The 20,241-nt window shown below is 37.1% G+C and overlaps 1 protein-coding gene across 5 annotated transcripts in view; it reads left to right on the forward strand.

Moving 5' to 3' along the window:
• CDC27 (cell division cycle 27) overlaps positions 1-20,241 on the forward strand; it is a 73,630-nt gene that overhangs the window by 4,090 nt on the left and 49,299 nt on the right. For all 5 annotated transcript variants that reach the window (XM_045813889.2, XM_045813890.2, XM_045813886.2 and 2 more), the window contains exon 2: positions 12,740-12,815. In XM_045813889.2, coding sequence (XP_045669845.1) covers positions 12,740-12,815 — 76 coding nt within the window. The remainder of the gene's footprint in view (positions 1-12,739; positions 12,816-20,241) is intronic.

Consider the following 20,241-nt stretch of genomic DNA (forward strand, 5'->3'; position numbering starts at 1 on the left):
CCAAGGAGACATGCAACTTGATTGAATGGGAAAGGGTGAGGATCGAGAACAGCTACCTGGATTTCATTTGGGTGGCACCATTTAATAAATGACGAATCCTTTAAGAGGGAGTCAAATCTGAAGGACAATCTGTTTTGAACAAAATAAGTTAGAGATATTTGTGAAGCCAACCAATAGAAATGTGGAGACATAACCTCTGATCTTTTGAGGGGCCTAGTCTTGTTGGGAAGATAAGAATGTTTAACAGGAACAATTGGATAATGTTACAAGTCAGTATGTATTTGATGGCACGGATACTAATAAAGAAATTCAGGAAGTAGATCCTTGCAGACTGGAAAAATGGAAAGGGTTTCTTGATAGAGTAGCACTTAAAGCTTTAGAAGATGGGAAGAGTTTGAATTGGTAAAGAAGAGAAAGAATGTTTTTGGAATGGAATAGCATAAGCAAAAGCCCAAATTTGAGAATGATGTTTAGGAGTGAAAAACAAAACAAAACAAACGGTAAAATATCATAGCCTTGGTTAGAATGGGAATTGATAGCAGGAATAGATAAGGTTTTGCTAGCCAGGTAGAATCATATTACACAGGACTTAACATCCAGGTTGAGACGTTTAAGGTATTGGTAATAAATAGCCATTATAAGTTTTGAACAGAAGAATTTGTAATGAAAGCACTGCTTTGGGGAGATTAATCTGGTGCTATTGGGAAGGAGGGACAAGATAAGAGTTAGGGAGACATACAGGCTACTAAAATAATCCAGTTACGTGGTAATGTACACTGGGTTTCTCATCCTTGGCACTATTGACGGTTGGGGCAAGCTAATTACTTGTTGTGGGGGATTCTGCCCTATGTATTGCAGAGTGTTGTGCAGCATCGCTGGCCTCTACCGGCGAGGTGCCCCCTCCATTTGTGACTACCAAAAAGGCCCTCACCCACATTAGTAAATATCCCTTTGGGGCAAAATCACCCAGACGGAGAACCACTGATGTAGACCTAAACTAAATTAGAGTTCTAGAAATTAGATTGTAACGTATAACAGGAAAATTCCACAGTGATTTTTTTTTCCTTATACCTTCTTATCTTGTCTAAAGCTTCTATTATCCATTTCTTTTATGGTCCAAAAAAAGGCAGCTATTTTTTTTTTTTTTTTGACAAAAACAAGAATAAGACAAAATAATTTATATGGTCACATTTAAGTCTGCATTAGTTGTACAATTTATAGAGGTTTGTTTACATTTTAAATAATACTACATGTTTAAGAAGAGCAAGCAAGGAAGGAACTTTGCCATTTCATTTTATGTAGATTCATCTTTTAAATTATTGCATCCTAGGACTAACCCATTCTTTTAATCAGTAAGAATTCTCTTTTAAACTTTTTCTTTTTTTTTCTTTTTTCTTTTTTCTTTTCTTTTCTTTTTTTTTTTTTTTTTTTTTGAGGACGGGGGCAGTGTTGCTCTGTTTGTTTTGTAACTTTAGTAGCATTTTATCCATCTGGCTTTAATTTGTAGAACTCCTGAGGTGATGCACTGAATGATATGCTTTTGGGGGCAGGTGCACACCAGCAGTTGAGCAGAAGTAGATAACTGGCCAAGGGGCTAATCTTAGCCCTGCTCTTCATAAGCTACCGATCTGTAGTGCCTTAGAAAATAGTCCATTTCCCTCCCTGTTCCTCCCAAAGAGACGCCATCATTGAGGAACTTAGAGGTGCCCGAGCAGAGTAGTGATGGAAGCTGTATGTGGGGTTTTCCAAGTGGTAAGTTATATGTCTGGGGTATATGAGAGTTTGAGTTGGCTCCCTTTACTATTCCTCTCTGACCCTCTTAAGAATTGGTAATAAAGGAATGATGTTCTTCTGAGCAAGGTTTGATTTTATATCAGAAATGGATAGAACCTTTGATTATGATACTTCCTCATTTCTTTAATTTTAAAAAGACAGAAAAAAATCCAAAGTTCTAGGACTTTATAGCCTTCATATATATGTATGTGTCAAATCTTCCTGGTGATCGGTAGTACTGAGTTAGCTGGTAAATCATTTGGGTCTTTTGTGGCTTATATGTTAACAAAATAAGCAATTGTGGCAGATATGCTGGGAGATGTTATAATAATGGAAACTGCAGATTTATTGAATTTGTTTATATTGGGAGATAGGAAAGGATAAGGTTTTAAGTGCCTACTGTGTGCTAGGAACACCATATATGTATCATGTCATTTGATCCGTGTCCAAGAAACAGAGCTCTATTTTCCAGATGAGAAAATTGAGGCTGAGAAAAGTTAAATAATTCCCCTAAAGTCTCACTCTTGGACGTGCTGGCCCACAAATTAGAACACATACCTCCAAAATTAAATCCTGGGTGTATTCTTTCTACTCAACATGTTCTTTCATTTACAACAAAATTGAACAAGTAGATTTGTAGGAAATCCCCATATTTTATAAAGGAGTAATTAGGTGGTAATTATTATACAAAAGAATAATGTTATGTGCCACAGAATTTATTTCAATAGAGATTTCCAGAGATCTTAAACTATTGGACATACAGTTGACCCTTGAACAATGCGGGAGTTAGGGGCACTGACCCCCATGCAGCTGAAAATCTGAGTATAACTTTTGACTCCTCAAAAATTTAACTACTAATAGCCTACCGTTGCCCGGAAGCCTTGCCAATAACATAAACAGTCGATTAACACGTACTTTATATATGTATTATATACTGTATTCTTATAAGTAAGCTAGAGTAAAGAAAATGTTATTAAGACAATCATAAAGAAGAGAATTTACAGTAATGTACTATATCGAAAAAGATCCACATGTAAGTGAACCTGTGTATTTCAAACCCATGTGTGCAAGCATCAGTCGCATAATAATACGGAGAAACTGAAGGCTTAAGACTAACCTAAGATGCTAAGAGTGGGAGGACTCGCAGAAATCAAAGATCAGTTTTTTATTCATTCAACGTATATTAGTTAAGCATTTGCTTAAGAAGTATATAACAGATGCTGGGAATCTAATAATGAGCAAAACCAAATGTAGTCCCTACCTTTCTGGAGTTTATATTATAGTGAGGAAGACATTACTCAACTAGTCTCCTCCTGTAGTATTACCAAGGAAAGGTACTTGATGCTGTTAGAGTGTGTAATAAAGATACCTGACCTCATCAGAGGTCCCCCAAAAAAGCTTTCCCTGAGAAAGAAGTCCAAAGAATGAATCAAATTTTCATGGTTTGGAGGAAAAGAATAATGTGCCAGGTAAAGTGAACTATGTGTATGTTTAAAGGATCTGTGGCAGGAAGGTAACCTGGCAGGTTTGCAGAGTTGAAAGAAGGTCGTTGTCCTGACACAGGGAACATAAGAGAACATGATACAAAGTGAATTGGAGAGGTAAACATGGACTATACCACCCTCCCTGGTTTGGTGCTTTGGATTTTTATTATTAAGGACAATAAGATGCCAGTGAAAGATCTCAGGCAAAGGGATAATATGATCAGATCTGATTTGTGAAAAGCTCACAGGGAGAGAATGGATCATAGGATGGAAAGGAATTCAGAGAAGACAAATAAGACACTATTAAAGTAATCCAGGGGAATAAATGGTCTGCCTTCGAAAGTAAATGTTTATTGAATTTCTTCCTTTCATTATTATTGCAGTTGCCTAATTTAAATGAGTATCATTTTGAAAGATACCTATATGCATGGTTCCAGAACCCTAGGTCACGTATGGTCTGGTGGAACACCAGAGGGACAGATACGTTCTTACAAGGGTTTAGAATTCAGCCAAGTACTGTACTAGGTTTATCTCAAAGTTTGTGTTTTTATCCTATTTTACAGATGATTATAACGAAGCTCTTGGTCATCTTGTTTAATGTGAGAGAGTTAGGGTTAGGGTTCATCTGCTGTGAGTTGGTAGTTGGGAGAGTATATTAAACATTCAAGAAATTATTGAGTCAAATTAGATTTGAACACCCTTTAGCCTGTTGTTTTCTGAATGACTTTTTTTTTGCATTATTCTCAGTGCAAATGTTGAAGTTCTCTGAGGAAAACACTCATAGTTTATCACATTACCTTTTATCTATGTCTTTTCTGTGTCATAGGATAGAGGAGATGTAGGCCAGAGAGCAGAGGTTCTGCTGTATATTTGACCTAATGTTATTCACTTCTTGCCAGCACCACATATTTTTGTTCTAAGGTTCATCTTCCCAATTGTTTGATAAAAAAACAAAAGCAGGGGTGCCTGGGTGGCACAGCAGTTAAGCGTCTGCCTTCGGCTCAGGGCGTGATCCCAGCGTTGTGGGATCGAGCCCCACATCAGGCTCTTCCGCTGTGAGCCTGCTTCTTCCTCTCCCACTCCCCCTGTTTGTGTTCCCTCTCTCGCTGGCTGTTTCTGTCTCTGTCGAATAAATAAATAAAATCTTAAAAAAAAAAAAAAAAGCACAGGGGTATGTGGCTGGCTCAGTCGGTAGAGCATGTGACTCTTGATCTCAGGGTGTGAGTTCGAACCCCACATTGGGTATAGAGATTGCTTAAATAAATAAACTTAAAAGAAAAGCACAGTGGCCACAATGACAGTGACCAAATAGGTGCCTATGGAATAATGCCTGGCTTATTCATAATTTGAATTTGTAATTCAAAATTCATAATTTATTGTGGGCAAAGATTTGAAAATCCAGTATATTGGCTTTCTACAGCCCACCTGAAGAACTCTCAAGTTGGTTATTTTTTGTTGTTTGTGGGTTTTTTTTTTTTTTTAAGATTTATTTATGAGAGGGACGCCTGGGTGGCACAGCCGTTAAGCGTCTGCCTTCAGCTCAGGGCGTGATCCTGGAGTTCTGGGATCAAGCCCCACATCAGGCTCTTCTGCTGGGAGCCTGCTTCTTCCTCTCCCACTCCCCCTGCTTGTGTTCCCTCTCTCGCTGTCTCTCTCTCTGTCGAAGGAATAAATAAAATCTTTAAAAAAAAAGATTTATTTATGAGAGAGAGAGCATGGCATAGAGGGAGGAACAGAGGGAGAGAGAATCTCAAGTAGACTCCCCGCTGAGTGCCTGGCCTGACATGGGGCTCGATCTCACAACCCTGAGATCATGACCTCAGCTGAAATCAAGAGTTGGAGGCTTAGGGACACGTGGGTGGCTCAGTTGGTTAAGCATCTGTCTTCAGCTCTGGTCATGATCCCAGAACGCTGGGATCTAGTCCCGCACTGGACTCTCTGCTCGGCAGGAAGCCTGCTTCTCCCTCTGCCTGCCACTTCCTCTGATTGTACTCTCTCTCTCTCTCTGACAAATAAATAAATAAAATCTTAAAAAAAAAAAGAAAAGTTGGGCGCTTAACCTACTGAGCCACCCAGGCGCCCCAGTTGTTTTTTATGTTCTTTTTTACTGACATCAGGATCATACAGCAAACAGAGTAGATGCTCACTAAATGTTTACTGGACGGATAAATGATGTGCTTCAGAGGTGGTGGGCGTACTGAGTAGGTGGTAAGGCAAGTGATCTGATGGTGTGCAGGGCAGTATATGACATGATCTAGGTTGCTGTTAACCAGAAAACTCTGAGTATCTTTCAGGTATCAATAGATCACATCATTAAAATTTTTGTTGCCCCAAACCTGATTTATTCCAACCCCTTTGTCAGACTAACTGGTATTTCCTCACCAGATTCTTGCTCCCTTGCTTTTTTAATGTTTATCTTATTGTGTCAAGGAAGAGACAGCTAGATGTTATTTTGTATTGTTTTATATCATCAACATCAATGTTCCCTTTTATTCATATTAGCAAAAGCTAATTATATTAAGAATGCCTTACCTTGTGTTTTACCTCCCGATTGGGTTTCTAAAAATTTGTAGTTCAGTAAGTGGAAAATAGATTCAGAGTTCCAAAACCAATATTCTACAAACATTTATTGAGCATGCACTATGTTTAAAGGCAGTTACCTAGGTTAACTAAGGAAATAACAAGTCAGGTAGTATAACCAGGGAATTATAGAGAAAAATAGAATCTGGCTTTTTTTCCTCAAGAAGTTGCAACCTAGTTAAATAATATAACCAAATCTAATAAACAGCCTGATAATTTTTTATTTATTTATTTATTTATTTATTTAGAAAGAGAGAGCACACGTGCACATGAGCCAGAGAGGGGAAGGAGGGAAGGTAAAAGGAGAGGGAGGGAGAATATTAAGCAGGCTCCATGTCCAGTGCGGGGCTCAGTCTCACGACCCTGAGATCGTGACCTGAGCCAAAATCAAGAGTCAGATGCTTTACCAACTGAGCCACACTGGCGCTCACAGCCTGATGTTTTTTAAAGTATAAACAAAATTGTCTAGGACCTCAGAGGATTGAGTAATTAATATTGCAAGGGATAGATCAGTGAAGTCTTCACGGAAAGGCAGAGGAACATGTAAGCTGAATTTTGAAGAAAGGATGACTAAAATTTCAGGACATAGAAGTCAAAGACAAAAGATAACCCAAACAGGCAAAGACTCTACAGTTTGAAAATACAGTGAATGTTTAGGGACTGATGGAGACTTTTTCTTTTTCTAGACCATGGGTAGCTTTGGTGAGATGTGAGAACAGAGCTGAAAAAGGGAGATTAAAGCCAGAGGGCATTTGAATAGTTTGCTAAGGAGTTTGTGCTTTATACTGGAGGTATTTTGTAAATTTTGTGGAGCTATCCAAGAGGAATCATTAGAAGGTTTTGATCAGGGAGGAAGACATGATGATGATAATGATGATGGTCCAGCTAAAATTTATTAAGTAATTATTAGGTATGTGCTAGGAATCATTATGTACTTTACTGGACTCTTACGTTTTAAACGAAGAGACTAGGACTTGAGACATTGTCACTTGCCCAAGACACAGAACTAGTAAGTCGTGGAACATGGATTAGAGCCCAGGCCTTTCACTATCATCTTCTGTTTAGCAGTGATGATATTTATGTATGAGGAATGTAATTCTGGGACAGGGTGGATTACCTTACAGCTTATAGGCAGGAAGACCATTTAGGAGGCTAAGAGTTTAAAGGGAAGAATATTGTTACGGAATGAGACTGAAAACGTGGGGACCGATTCTAGATACCGTTCTAGGTGCAGTTCTGTAAATGATTGTTAGACACTAGCCCATTCGAACTGTTTAAATCCATATGTACCCAAATTGATTTACCAGTACATTCGTTATTTCATGTATACTTAACCCAGCATCCATGACCTTATGTGGTAAAAGATGTTTTTGAGTTTCAAACAAGGAGCACCTCTCCTAATCCTGGCAGCAGCAGTGCTCCTCCAGGCCCTAGTACTGTAGTTTGTAGTAGTCTCCTATATGCAAAAGAGAAAGTACCTTTCTAGGTCAGTCTTGTCTCTTCTCCTTTCTTTCAAAATCTAAACTCAATCCTACAGATTTTTATTGAAACCTACCATGTTTCAGGCTCTAATACTGTCTGCCATCAGCTAGACCAGTGGTACTTAATGAACCAGGGTATCTGTGAACCCCTAACACTGTACACAGCTTTTTCTGTAGATATATACGTACATGTGCTTTTTTCTGGAAAGAAGGTCCATAGCTTTTACAAATTTTCACAAAAGAGTGTGTTGTAAAAAAAAAGAGAACTGTTTATCTAAAAGAGTAAAAGAATGATTCTGCGAGGCACCTGCGTGGCTCAGTCGGTTAAGAATCGGCCTTCAGCTCTGGTCATGATTCCAGGGTCCTGGGATCAAGCCCCACATCGGGCTCTCTGCTCAGTGGGGAGCCTGCTTCTCCCTCTCCCCCCACCCCTGCTCATGTGCTCTCTTGCTATCTCTCTCTCTCTCAAATAATTAAATAAAATCTTAAAAAAAAGGAATGATTCTGAGCACTGAATGCCTACCAGTGAAAAGGTTTAAAAATAAAGATATCTAAACTCAATCCCAGCTTCCAGGGATTGTGATGCAGTGGATTTGAAGTAGAGCATTCTCAAGCAAGGATTGATAGCCACTGATCTAGACAGGAGCAGCACTGAAAGGTACTCCATGAGGACAGAAACTATTTGTTAATTTACTATAGGGTCTAGAAAGTGCCTGGCACATAGTAGGAACTCAGTAAATATTTATTGAATGAATGAGTACTAGAACTCTCCAGTTCAGAAAAGTTAAAAAAGACACCACTATTCCCTGCCCATTGGTTTTCATTCATGGTCAGTCATGCTGGAATCAGTAAATGAAATGTCCTCACGAGGTAATAGTACACCTTTGTACTCTAAATAGCCGAGGATATTTTGATATCCACCACAGGCAAATACTATCAGAAATAAAGTCAAGGAGGGATGCCTGAGTGGCTCAGTTGGGTAAGTGTCTGACTCTTGGTTTCGGCCTGGGTCATGATCTTGGGTCGTGAGATCGAGCCCCATGTCAGGCTCTGCATGCAGCACAGAGTCTGCTTGAGATTCTCTCTCCCTCTCCCTCTGTCTCTTCTGCTGGTGCTTTCTCTCTCGAATAAATAAATAAATAAATCTTAAAAAAAAAGTCAAGGAGTAGTAAAGAGTAGGAACCTCAGATCCTTGGTTAATGGCTTGTGGAAGAATTATTAGCAGCAATATGGAACATTTTATTGGGGGTTCTGGCTGTTTCAGCACAGCTTGTCTTTGGTACCTTTCTTATTTAGGTGGCTCTAATTGGGGAAGAATCATACAGTGATTTAACAGTCCTTCTTAGCAGGTCCTATTGGTATTTATGGCCTTCTCTTTTTCTCTTCCCATCTATTTTACTTCCCAAGTAATAGAGGACCTTCCAATTATGAATGAGGTTTTTTTTAGTGTAGTATGATATTTCGGTATTCTAAATATTCCTTTCTATGAAATTGAGGGACATTGTGGGATTAAATCATATGGAAATATTCCAGAAATAAACATAGAACTGAAGTATGGCAAAATTAAAATTGTATGAACCCCTTTGTCTTCTGGAAATTATGAATAGTGGTGTTGGGATGAATTAGGCTTTGGGACAGCAAATTATCTTTAATATGGAGTTTATAAGTATCTGAAAATTCTAGGATTTCTCTTATTTAAAGCAGGTAAGTCATATTTTTGTGTGTACTGTTGGAATCATCCTATAGGTTATGCCAGCTACTTCTGACAATATTGGGGGAGAGCGAAATGGTACATTTTAGACCAAAGGGAGATATCTTTGTAGCCCAACTAATTTGGATAGATTATGAAAGGAGATGGTATTATGATTCATTTCTATTAATATGTAGGATATTTTATTAGGTGTAAGAAATGGGTTGTGGCCAAGAAGGAACATGAAGACCTGCAAACAAGAGGCTTTGTAATTTGAATAATTCAGGCCTTTCTTTTAAAACTAAGGGATATGGCCTGAAGGACTAGAAATTATTTTATTCTTTTTTTTTTAAGATTTTATTTATTTATTTGATAGAGACAGCCAGCGAGAGAGGGAACACAAGCAGGGGGAGTGGGAGAGGAAGAAACAGGCTCATAGCGGAGGAGCCTGACGTGGGGCTCGATCCCATAATGCCGGGATCACGCCCTGAGCCGAAGGCAGATGCTTAACCGCTGTGCCACCCAGGTGCCCCGAAATTATTTTGTTCTTAACATCTTGAATTAACATTGGATGAGACAACCTCTTTGGCTTTGGTGAGTCTATGGAGCAGGGATGTTTTTAATTAGAGTAAGTCTTTTTTTAGATCAGTCCTTTTCAAACTTTAATATGCATATAAATCACCTGGGGGTCTTGTTAAAATGCCGATTCTTTTTTTTTTTTTTTTTTTTTAAGATTTTACTTATTTATTTGACAGAGAGAGAGACAGCCCTTCGAGAGAGGAAACACAAGCAGGGGGAGTGGGAGAGGAAGAAGCAGGCTCCCAGTGGAGCAGGGAGCCCGACGCGGGGCTCGATCCCAGGACCCTGGGATCACACCCTGAGCTGAAGGCAGACGCTTAGCGACTGAGCCACCCAGGCGCCCCAAAATGCTGATTCTGATTTACTAGGTCTGTGTTGGGGTCTGAGATTCCACACTCCCAGAAAACTCCCAGAAGATACTAGTGTTGCTGCTGCTCCAAGGACCACACTTTGAATAGCAATTTTAGATAGTTCTTGAAGTAGTAAGAATGACTGGATTAAGAACATTAGAGGGGGAAAAATGCCGTTTGGGTTAGTATAGTTTATTCAAAATTAAATTTAAATTCCCTCCTTCTTCCTTTCCCTGTGTCTGGATGGAAGTGGCCAAATTAGCACATCTCTGAGACTTTAAAAAATTTAGACTGTATAGACAGTAAGCTTAAGAGGATCTAGAGACCCCAAGTGAAACTCATTTACCATTTTTTTCTTGAGGAAATAGAAAAATATACCCTTGCACTAATAAGTAAGTCATCAACTACTACTAGGATTTTAATATAAAAAATTGTAATTAATAATACTCATAGAAATGTTATTAAACATTTGCTTATTCATTCAAATAGTTGAGCTTTTACTATATCTAAGGCATATTAGTGATATTAATCACTTGTTACAATGTAATCTAGTTTTACTGTTACAGTGTTAGCTAGTGGTCTTCATTAGGTAATCCCATCTTGCTGGTTTTATTGTAACTCTGCTAAATTATTCAATACATTATAAGCTAGTATACATGCTAGAAATAAAAAAAACCTGTCATGATCAGTTGTAAGATATCTCAGTTTATAAGTTTATGAATTTTTTAAATTAACTGATGACTTTTATAGCTTGTGATAGACTAAAAGTTAAAAGAAACCCAGAGAGGTTAAAAGCAACTCCTGTGGTTTAGTGCTCCTAAAAATGCTAAGCAAAACATAAATACATATGAACACATAATTTATATATACATGTATATATGTGTATATATATATATACACATACGTGTATGTGTATACACATTATATGACAGACTAAAAATTAGTGTTATATGACACACTGGAACTTAAAAGAAACCTCTTTGGTTTAGTGCTCCTAAAAATGCTGGGTAAAATAGTAAGAAAAGGTAAGTCACCTAACAGAAAAATGTATGACACATAAACAGGCATTTGCCAGAAGACCAATAAACATGAGATAAATTACCAATGAACACAGCCTCATTTTAATATTCAGAGAAATGCTAATTAAATGCAAAAGATAAGCATTTTATATCTATCAGGCTAGTAAAAATTAAAAATTTAGGGGCACCTGGTTGGCTTAGTCAGTAGAGCATGAGACTCCTGATCCCAGGGTCATGAGTTTGAGCCCACATTGGGTGTAGAGATTACTAAAAATAAATAAATAAATAAACAAACTCAAAATTTTTTTGATAGTACGTAGTGTAGACAAGGATGTGGAATAATGGGAACTCATACATTTTTGGTAGGAGTGTAAATTAACCAACAATTTGAAAATAATTTGCATAACCTAGTAAAGATGAACATGTATATGAACATGAACCCAGCAGCCCCATAATTTCATTCTTAAATATATATCCTAATTTGGAGAGATTCTTAAACAGATATCCCAAGAGACAAATACAAGAATGTTCTTTGCAGCACTATTATAACTGGGGGGAAAAAAACAACTAGAATTAACCCAAATGTTCATATGCCATAAATAGATAAAATACATTTTGGTATATTTATACAATGGAAATATTATTTATTCAGCAATCAAAATGAATAAACTCCAGCTGTACAGATTAGGAATGAATTTTTTAAATATAATGTTGGATTACAAAAGCAAATCATAGCAGAATATATACAATATGATTGTTTTTATTTTGTATTTATTTAAAATTAAAAAACAGGGAAAACTAAATGTTGCATTGCTTAAAAATGATACATATGTGTACAAATAGTAAAGAAAATCTTAAGATTAACAAAATTCAGGGTGGTGGTTTGATATAAACTTTATAGATATGTTTCCTAAATCTAAAAAAGAAAAAATATGGGGTGCCTCGGTGGCTCAGTCAGTTAAGCAATCTGACTCTTGATTTCAACTCAGGTCATGATCTCAGGGTCGTGAGATAGAGCCCCACATCAGGTTCCATGCTCAGTGTGGAGTCTGCTTGAGATTCTCTCTCTCTCTCCCTCAAAATAAATATAATCTTTTAAAAAATAAAATAAAATAATAGAAAAATATATTCAAATAGATTAAAGGTTATTCCTATAGTAGCTCTACTCATCTGTATCCTAACATGCTTCCTTGAGTGGGTGAGAACAGGGTAGCATTAAAGATAATAGGTGGGGAAGTTTTTGTGGAGGATGACATACATTTCATGTATATCATGAAAAATTGTTTAAACCACTGTTGTAAGTTCAGAGCAGTATGGTTTAGTGGGGTGGGCGGACATATAAACAAGTAACTATAACAAAACATGAGTGCTCCACTGGAAGAGCTATCTTTACCAAAAAAATGGCTAGGAATCAGCCAAGGAATCAACTTCAGCTAGGAATCAACCTTCATGAAGTAGATGTTAATTAAGCTGGGTCTTTAGGGATGAGCAGTTTGTAAAAGGAGGTAAGTGAGGGAGCCCACATTCCTCTGGAGGGGGGGAAGGAAGTACAAAACGACAGAGGCCGAAATGTCCATGGAGAGGAGTGAGTACATTCAGATATGTTAGGAGCCATATTGTGAAGAGCCTTGTCTAGCAAACTATGGAGTTTGCATGATGGGCACTGAGGTTTTATTACTTAAGCCAGGGTTGTTGATTTGTTTACAATATGCAAGGCTCTGCTAGGAGTTACTTTGAAACTCTGTATGTTTGTCTATTTATGTTCTTTTTCCTCTACTTTCAGGCTGCTATATGGCAAGCACTAAACCACTATGCTTACCGAGATGCAGTTTTCCTCGCAGAACGACTGTATGCTGAAGGTTTGTAATCTCTTCATTTCTATAGAACCATAAATGAGTAAAATGTATGGAATCTGTCGTTTCTTATGACATCTATAACAAGATTACGGGGATCACTTTTGTTTTTCCTTTATGACTGACGCTAGTTCATAAAAACTTCTCCTGTATCTTACATGCTACTTTTAATAACTGTAGAGTTGTTCCAGGTTTTACACTATGGCTTATTTAATCATTTTCCAATCTTTAGATATTTTTTCCAGGTTTTTTTTGTTAGAAGAGTCTATATTCTGTGGCTAAGAGCAAGAATTTAGTCTAAAGCCTTGGTACAAGCCCTTAACCCCGTCACTTAAATATGCAGTTGTATACCTTGAGCAAGTTACTCAGTGTCTGAGTATTTCAGATTTCTCATCTATCAAATAAAGATAGTAATAATTGCTTCGTAACATTGAAGAATGAAATGAGATAATGTATTTAAAGCACTTGGCACAGCCTTCTGGCATGGTAATAAATGTTCAGTAAACATCTGCTGGTAATGTATGTTTTGTGTCTGTCGTTAATTATTGTAATTCTCTTTCTAAGATGCTAATATAGATAATTAAGTATGGCTTTTTGTTCTTTTAAGTCATTTCCTTGGGTTATATATTCTAGGATGGAATTTACCACTCAAACAGTGTGATCAGTTCTACAACAAATTACTTCTTCCGCAGTTGGTAACCCAGCAGAGAGAGGTATAATAATTTGGGGTGTTACCAACAGCATAAGACTTCCTTCATAATCCTATCAGTATCAGATTTGACCAATTTAATGTATTTTTGTTTACTTGAGAATTGTGAGGTATTTTGTCTTGCATTTTTACTACTACAAGGGACTCTGGGTATTTTCTCAAGTGTTTGTTTTAAATGTATTCCTGTTTCTATGAGCTATATCTTTATTGTATTTTTGCCCCAGATTGTTGCTTTTTAATGTTAATTCTGTTGGTTTTTATTGTTTCAGTATTTAAAATTTTTATGTAGTTGAACTCCTCAGCTTTGTCATTTATACTTTCTCCTATTGCTTCAGTAGATGGAAAATTATCATCTTTCTACCATCTACAGTAAATATGTGATTATTGGTGGTTTAAAAAAATTTAAAGAATTTATCATGGTATTATTAATTTATTCAGTATTATATATTAAGCAATGCTTTTTCTCTCCCACATGGTATTTTACTTGGTCGTATATTAAATTTTAAAAAATATATTTTGTTTTGTCTCCAGAATTTCTCCTCTCTTCCATTAATTATCTATTTTTAACCCAATATCATACCATTTTTAGTTAACACTTTATATTGTACTTTAATATTTCATAAGGTCTGTCTCCCATCATTTTTGTCCCTTTCCAACTCATTCTTTGATAAGACATCTTTACCCTTTTTTATCCTTTACTCATCTATGTGTATTTTATTATTGCTTTGAAATTTCACCAAGATTTTGATCAGTGCCGACCTGTAACCATTATCATTCTCTAAATTAATTTAGAAGTATTGACATCTTACTATAGATAGCCTTCCCAACCAGAAACGGTGTTGCCTTCTTTTTACTCAGGTGTGTGTTTGCTTCACTCAGTTTTTCTACTTTTTGTGATGTTCCCATTGGATTACTTGCCAAAAAATTTATTTTTTTTTTATGGTTACAGATGACCTTTATTTTTGTGTGCTTTGTGTGTTCTTGTATGAATTGCTAGTGGAACCTTTCTGCTCAGTTGTATGATTTTACTCTAGTAGCAAGTGCTTAGTAACCTAACTGCAAGCATAAGAAGGTAGCTATTAGGGGTTTGCCAGGCATGTGTCACAAGAAGGGACAAGGGCTAAGATCATTAAGAATATAGACAAGATCTGGAACCAGGAAATAGAAACTATATAGGAAAGTTAACACAGAAGGGAATTGGTAAATAAGATACAGAGAAGTGCCAGAAGTCCAGATGAGGTTGAATTGGGAGATGCATGGGAATAACGTGGGATTAGAAGACCATGAGCCAACCAGTTGTAAAATTCTTCCATTAATGAAGCAGACTGTCCTGCAAAGAGTAATACTTGGAAATAGTTTTAAGAAGCAAAGAGGAGAGGCGTCTGGGTGGCTCTGTTGGTTAAGCATCTGCCTTCGGCTTGGGTCATGATACTGGGATCCTGGGATCAAGCCCCGCGTTGGCCTCCCTGCTCAGCAGGGAATCTGCTTCTCCCTCTCCCTCTGCCTCTCCCCCCACTCATGTTTGCTCTGTCTCTCAAATAAATAAATAAATAAAATCTTAAAAAAAAAAAAAAAGAAAGAAACAAAGAGGAAACCTTACCTTGACTCTGATGTACCTGGGATATGAGGGAAATTGCATCCCTGTGAGAGTGCTGTCAGGTCCTTCAAGGGAGAACAGGAGTTCAGAGAGGAAAGTGGGGAAGATCTCTGCCAACAGGAATCTGAGATCCCAATGAAAAGATTTAGAAGAGGGAGAAGCTTAGAAAGAAGATAATGCAATAGATCACCCTACTCTGCTCAATTATATAAAAGCAAGGTTTATCATGCATAATCTACTTACATATATTTTCAGTGATACCTACACAACCCTCATGTTTTGTTGTCTTATACTTTCTTTTTTGAATTTGTTTATTAAAGGATTGGCAGTTTCTAATTATAGTTAGGCTCCAAAAGATTGTGAATTAGTGGTTTCAAATTAAGACAATTAGGTTTTCTCATAGAATTGGGGCAGGATTCCAGATGAATTTGCATAAAGCTGTTCAGTCCACTTCTGTCTGTGTTTGATACAGCACTTGACACTTAGTTGCTCAGTAAGTATTAGTTTCTCTCAGTATACAGTTGACCCTTAACACGGATTTGAACTGTGTGGGTCTACTGGTATACAAATTTTTTTCAATACAGTATTATAAATGTATTTTCTCTTCCTTATGGTGTTTTGTTTTGTTTTGTTTTGTTTTGTTTTGTTTTGTTTTGTTTTGTTTAGAGAGAGAGGGCAGGGGGGCAGGGAGGAACAGAAGGAGAGGGAGAGAGAGAATATCAAGCAGGCTCTATACCCAGCATGGAGGCCGACGTGGGACTCGATCCCACACCCCTGAGATCATGACCTGAGCCTAAATCAAGAATCAGATGCTTAACCAACTGAGCCACCCAGGCGCCCCACCCTTATGGTTTTCTTAATAGCATTTTCTTATCTCTAGCTTACTTCATTGTAGGAATATAGTATATAACACATATACAAAATATGTGTTAATCAACGGTTTATGTTATTAGTAAGGCTTCTGGTCAACAGTAGGCTTTTAGTAGTTAAGTTTTGGGGGAGTCAGAAATTACCTGTGGATTTTTTACTCTGGAGGATAGGTGCCCCTAACCCGCTCATTGTTCAGGAGGTAACTGTAGAAGCTAATCACTCTGTTTGACCTTAATTTCTATGAGGGAAGATTTTAGAATTTAAGTGCAACAGGAGCAGATACTATCCTAGTTCAGTGATAATGACAAGCATAACTTCTACCATTTATTGATTTCTTACGAAGTACTAGGTTTTCTACATACTTAATTCCTTATTTAATCTTCAGTAATCCTATAAAGTGGACATTTGCTATTGCCATTTTAGAAATGAAGAAACTGAGGCCAATGTTCATAGGCAGTAAGTGGTAAATCTTTGATTCCATTTTACAAAGGGTAGCAAATACCTGCCACCCTGATTTATGACAGACATCACTAATCTATCATACTACTTATTCCCATTGAACCAGTCTTGGAATTCTTTTTGACCCAGTGTTGCTGGCTGACAATATTAGTTGATCAGAGTTGGTGTTCTAGATGTAACCTGTTTGCCCCTTTGCTCAGTAGCCTCCCATGCCACTAGTGGCAGCCGCTATGTTTTAGGGAAAGACACCCAATAGAGCATGAGGCTAAAGAAGTAGATGGATAGGACCCTCTGAAAGTCAAATTCTTGAATTTCACTAGTTCCTTGTCATCCATTTGTCTTTCTCCTAACAGTTGCATAGTTAGCCCACCTAAGACTGTGGTATAAGCAAAGTGGTGTAAGAGAGAATGTCAACTCACGCGTTCATTAACCATTTGATCTTAGGTAAGAAGTTATTCTGAGCCTAATTTTCCTCATCTTTAAATTAGGAAGAGAAATACCTATTTAACAAGATAGTTTTCAGTACTAACTATAATAATCCAGTGTGGTTTCTGGCACGTAGGAAGTCCTTTATAAGTTCCTGTCCCTTAGCGTATTCTAATATAGTGGCTTTTCAGATTTTCTTTTTTTTTATTCGTCTTATATACGATGCACTCTGATGTTTTTCTATTTGAGTGTTTGTTGTTGTTATTTTAATCCAGGTTGATATCCACTAAATTGATTTCACAATCCACAGTGAATTGAGACTTGCTGTTTGGAAAAACTGTCCTAATCTTATCATCCCCCTCCATATTCCCTTCTGCCATTGTAAGCACCTATTTTTCCTTCCCGCTGCCAATACCTGATCTCCTTGACCAGGGCTTTTCTCCATTACTAATTGATTAACTGTTGGACAGAATATAGATTCAGCTTTTCCCCTTGTCCTAAGAGATAGCATGTGAGTACTTCTAAGATTTTCTGAGGTTTTTAATTGTAATTATGTATATTTAGCTGTTGGGAAGGAATAGAAATGGGTGGTTAGGAACAAATAGAAACAGTCGTAGGCTATATGGGCAAAGAATATATTATTACAATTAATATGGTAGGTCCTTGGAGAGAGATGAGTTATTTGTGTTCAGAAAACTAACCAGATGTGGGACACCTGGGTGGCTCAGTCGTTAAGCATCTGCCTTTGGCTCAGGGCGTGATCCTGGCGTTCCGGGATCGAGCCCCACATCAGGCTCCTCCGCTAGGAGCCTGCTTCTTCCTCTCCCACTCCCCTTGCTTGTGTTCCCTCTCTCACTGGCTGTCTCTATCTCTGTCAAATAAATAAATAAAATCTTTAAAAAAAAAAAAAGAAAACTAACCAGATGTAAGTTTTGTGTGCATTTTATTTTATAAGGTAATGTCTAGGACCTCTGGGGAAAGATGAGAAGTTGCAATCTATGAGATTATATGGAACTGGTGATTGTAACTGGTGAAAAGCAAGGAAAAAGAAGTAGCCAAAACATTGTGTCAACACATGTGTTCCCTAAGTTATTTTGAGGGTCCTCATGAAAAGCTCACAGTTGCTTGAAATCTAGTGTTCTATCTTGATGTAGATTTTGCATCCTACGCTACAAAATGTTTATTTTTAAGTATGAATACATTTTATGTTACCATAAAATTGTTCACCAGTTTCTACCTGTCTTAATGATTAATGGGCCAGATGTAGAAATTGCACTGGGTATATTGATTTCAGTAAATTGGGCTCAGTTGAAGAGAAGTGAACCAGAGTAAAAGGTTCAGCGTCTGTTTCTCTTCTCTGTCTTAGCTATGATATTGAGAGCCCAAACTCACAGAAATATGTGACTACAAATGGCAACATTTTTAAAAAAAAATTATTTACCAATTTATGTCAAGGGCATCAATGAGGGGAAATATCCAGAATGCTACTAATGATGTGGCATTTCATTTTTAGGTTATTATTGGAATATTTAATACATATATCTAGTCTAAAAATTCAGTTAGTTTATTATATTTTGTGAGGGGAGCTCCAAAAGGATGTCTGGCCCATTGGCCTGACCTTTTACTATCATACTTAAATGCTTGCCAGGGAAAAAGATGATGCTATTTAATTCTCATAGTTTTCATTTTTATCATGTGTTAGTGATTAAGACTCTTCCCAACAAATTTTTCTTATTTGAGCCTCAACTGTTTCATTGCATTAACTTAGCTGTTTCACACAAATATCACACACACCAAACTCAATGCATGCAAAGCATTGATTTATAATGTTCCCACACTAATCTAAGACATCTCTTACTAAAAAAGCTTCCTAACTGGTTTTCCCATATCTACCCTTCCCTGCCTCTTCCCTTTCCACTTCCCAAATCAACCCATTCTCTTTACTTTCCTTCTTAAAATGCTTCAGAGATGTCTAGTTGCTATAAGGATTTATCCCTAAATCTTTAGACAGCTTGCAAAGCCCTGCACAATCTGACCATCTGCTTTCTCCTTAAGTATGGCCGCTTTCCCCCCTCAACACTGAAGAGTCTTTCTGAAATTTACTCTACCCCTCTTACCTGTGGTATATTTAGTCTAAGCATGATTTCAAAGTATCTTAAACCATCGTTAACCCTATTATATACAACAAATATAAAATCAGTTAGTATTTTGAAATTTAGGATATAAACAAGCGTAGAGAAAATAAAAAGTGGGAATAATATTAAAATACTGAAGTTGTATATGTAAATGAGGTATTCAACAAAAGAAATAACTCTAAAGGATGGGACGAATCATGCAACATCTGAAAAGCACAGCACGCAGGCAATTGAAATCCTTTAACAAAAGAAAAGTTAGTGATGAAATGAAATTATTTGAGCTTGTGGCTCAGTGTCATGTATGTATAACCCACATTACTATCAAATGACTGTTCAGGTATTATAAATTCAGGAGAAAGCCAACGATAATTTAATAATAGCACATATAGCTCTTACTATGTGTCATGTACTATCCTCAGTACTCTCTTTTTATTAACTCATTTAATCCTAGTAGCAACCCTTAGAGATCAATATCTCTTATGTCCTTATTTTACAGATGAAAAAAATTGAGGGACAGAGAAGTTAACTTGCCGTAAGTCATGAAGCTGATAAGTGGTGGTGCTGAAATCTGACCCCAAGCAGTTTGGCTCTCGAGTCCATAGTTCTAACGCATGTGCTCTACTGCCCATCCTTGATTTAAGATCTTAAAAGATAACCAAGATGAAAAGTGTATCACAAATCATAGATGATTTCATAGGTTCTGTGCCCTTTGAATACTCACAATGTCAAGTTCATGACAAGGCAGCAAGCAGGGACTCTAACTTCTAAACAGTTCTCTATGATAACTGTAGATTTTATCAAGGCTAGAGAACCCTCATCTCCTCAGACTTCTAGTTTTGCCAAAATTTGTCCACTTTGGAAAAGGCTGCTCATTTACATTGTAAGTCAACATCAAGAAGAGATGTCTTATCCAATTTGAAAGCTTTGAGGGACTAACTCACCTTCCTATTTGTTGGAAATGTATCTGGAGGATGCAATACTAAACTACTCTTAATTATTCTGGGCTTAAATGAAATGACCTTTCGGCTTTTGAAGCCTAATCTGTTTGTAAGAAGAGGACCTTCAGTATTGGTCCACAACTTCTTTTTTGTTTTTGCTTTTTTTCACTTAATGCATTCTGGAAATCTTTTTATGTCTTTTTCTTTGGCAATTCTAGAGTGTTCCATCATATGGATGTACCATAATTTAACTACTACATGATTGATTTCTCAGTGTTATATTAAGAGTGACTATGTG

This window comes from Ursus americanus, chromosome 23, assembly GCF_024610735.1.
Source record: "Ursus americanus isolate L20-20 chromosome 23, mUrsAme1.1.p, whole genome shotgun sequence".
Lineage (NCBI taxonomy): Eukaryota > Metazoa > Chordata > Mammalia > Carnivora > Ursidae > Ursus > Ursus americanus.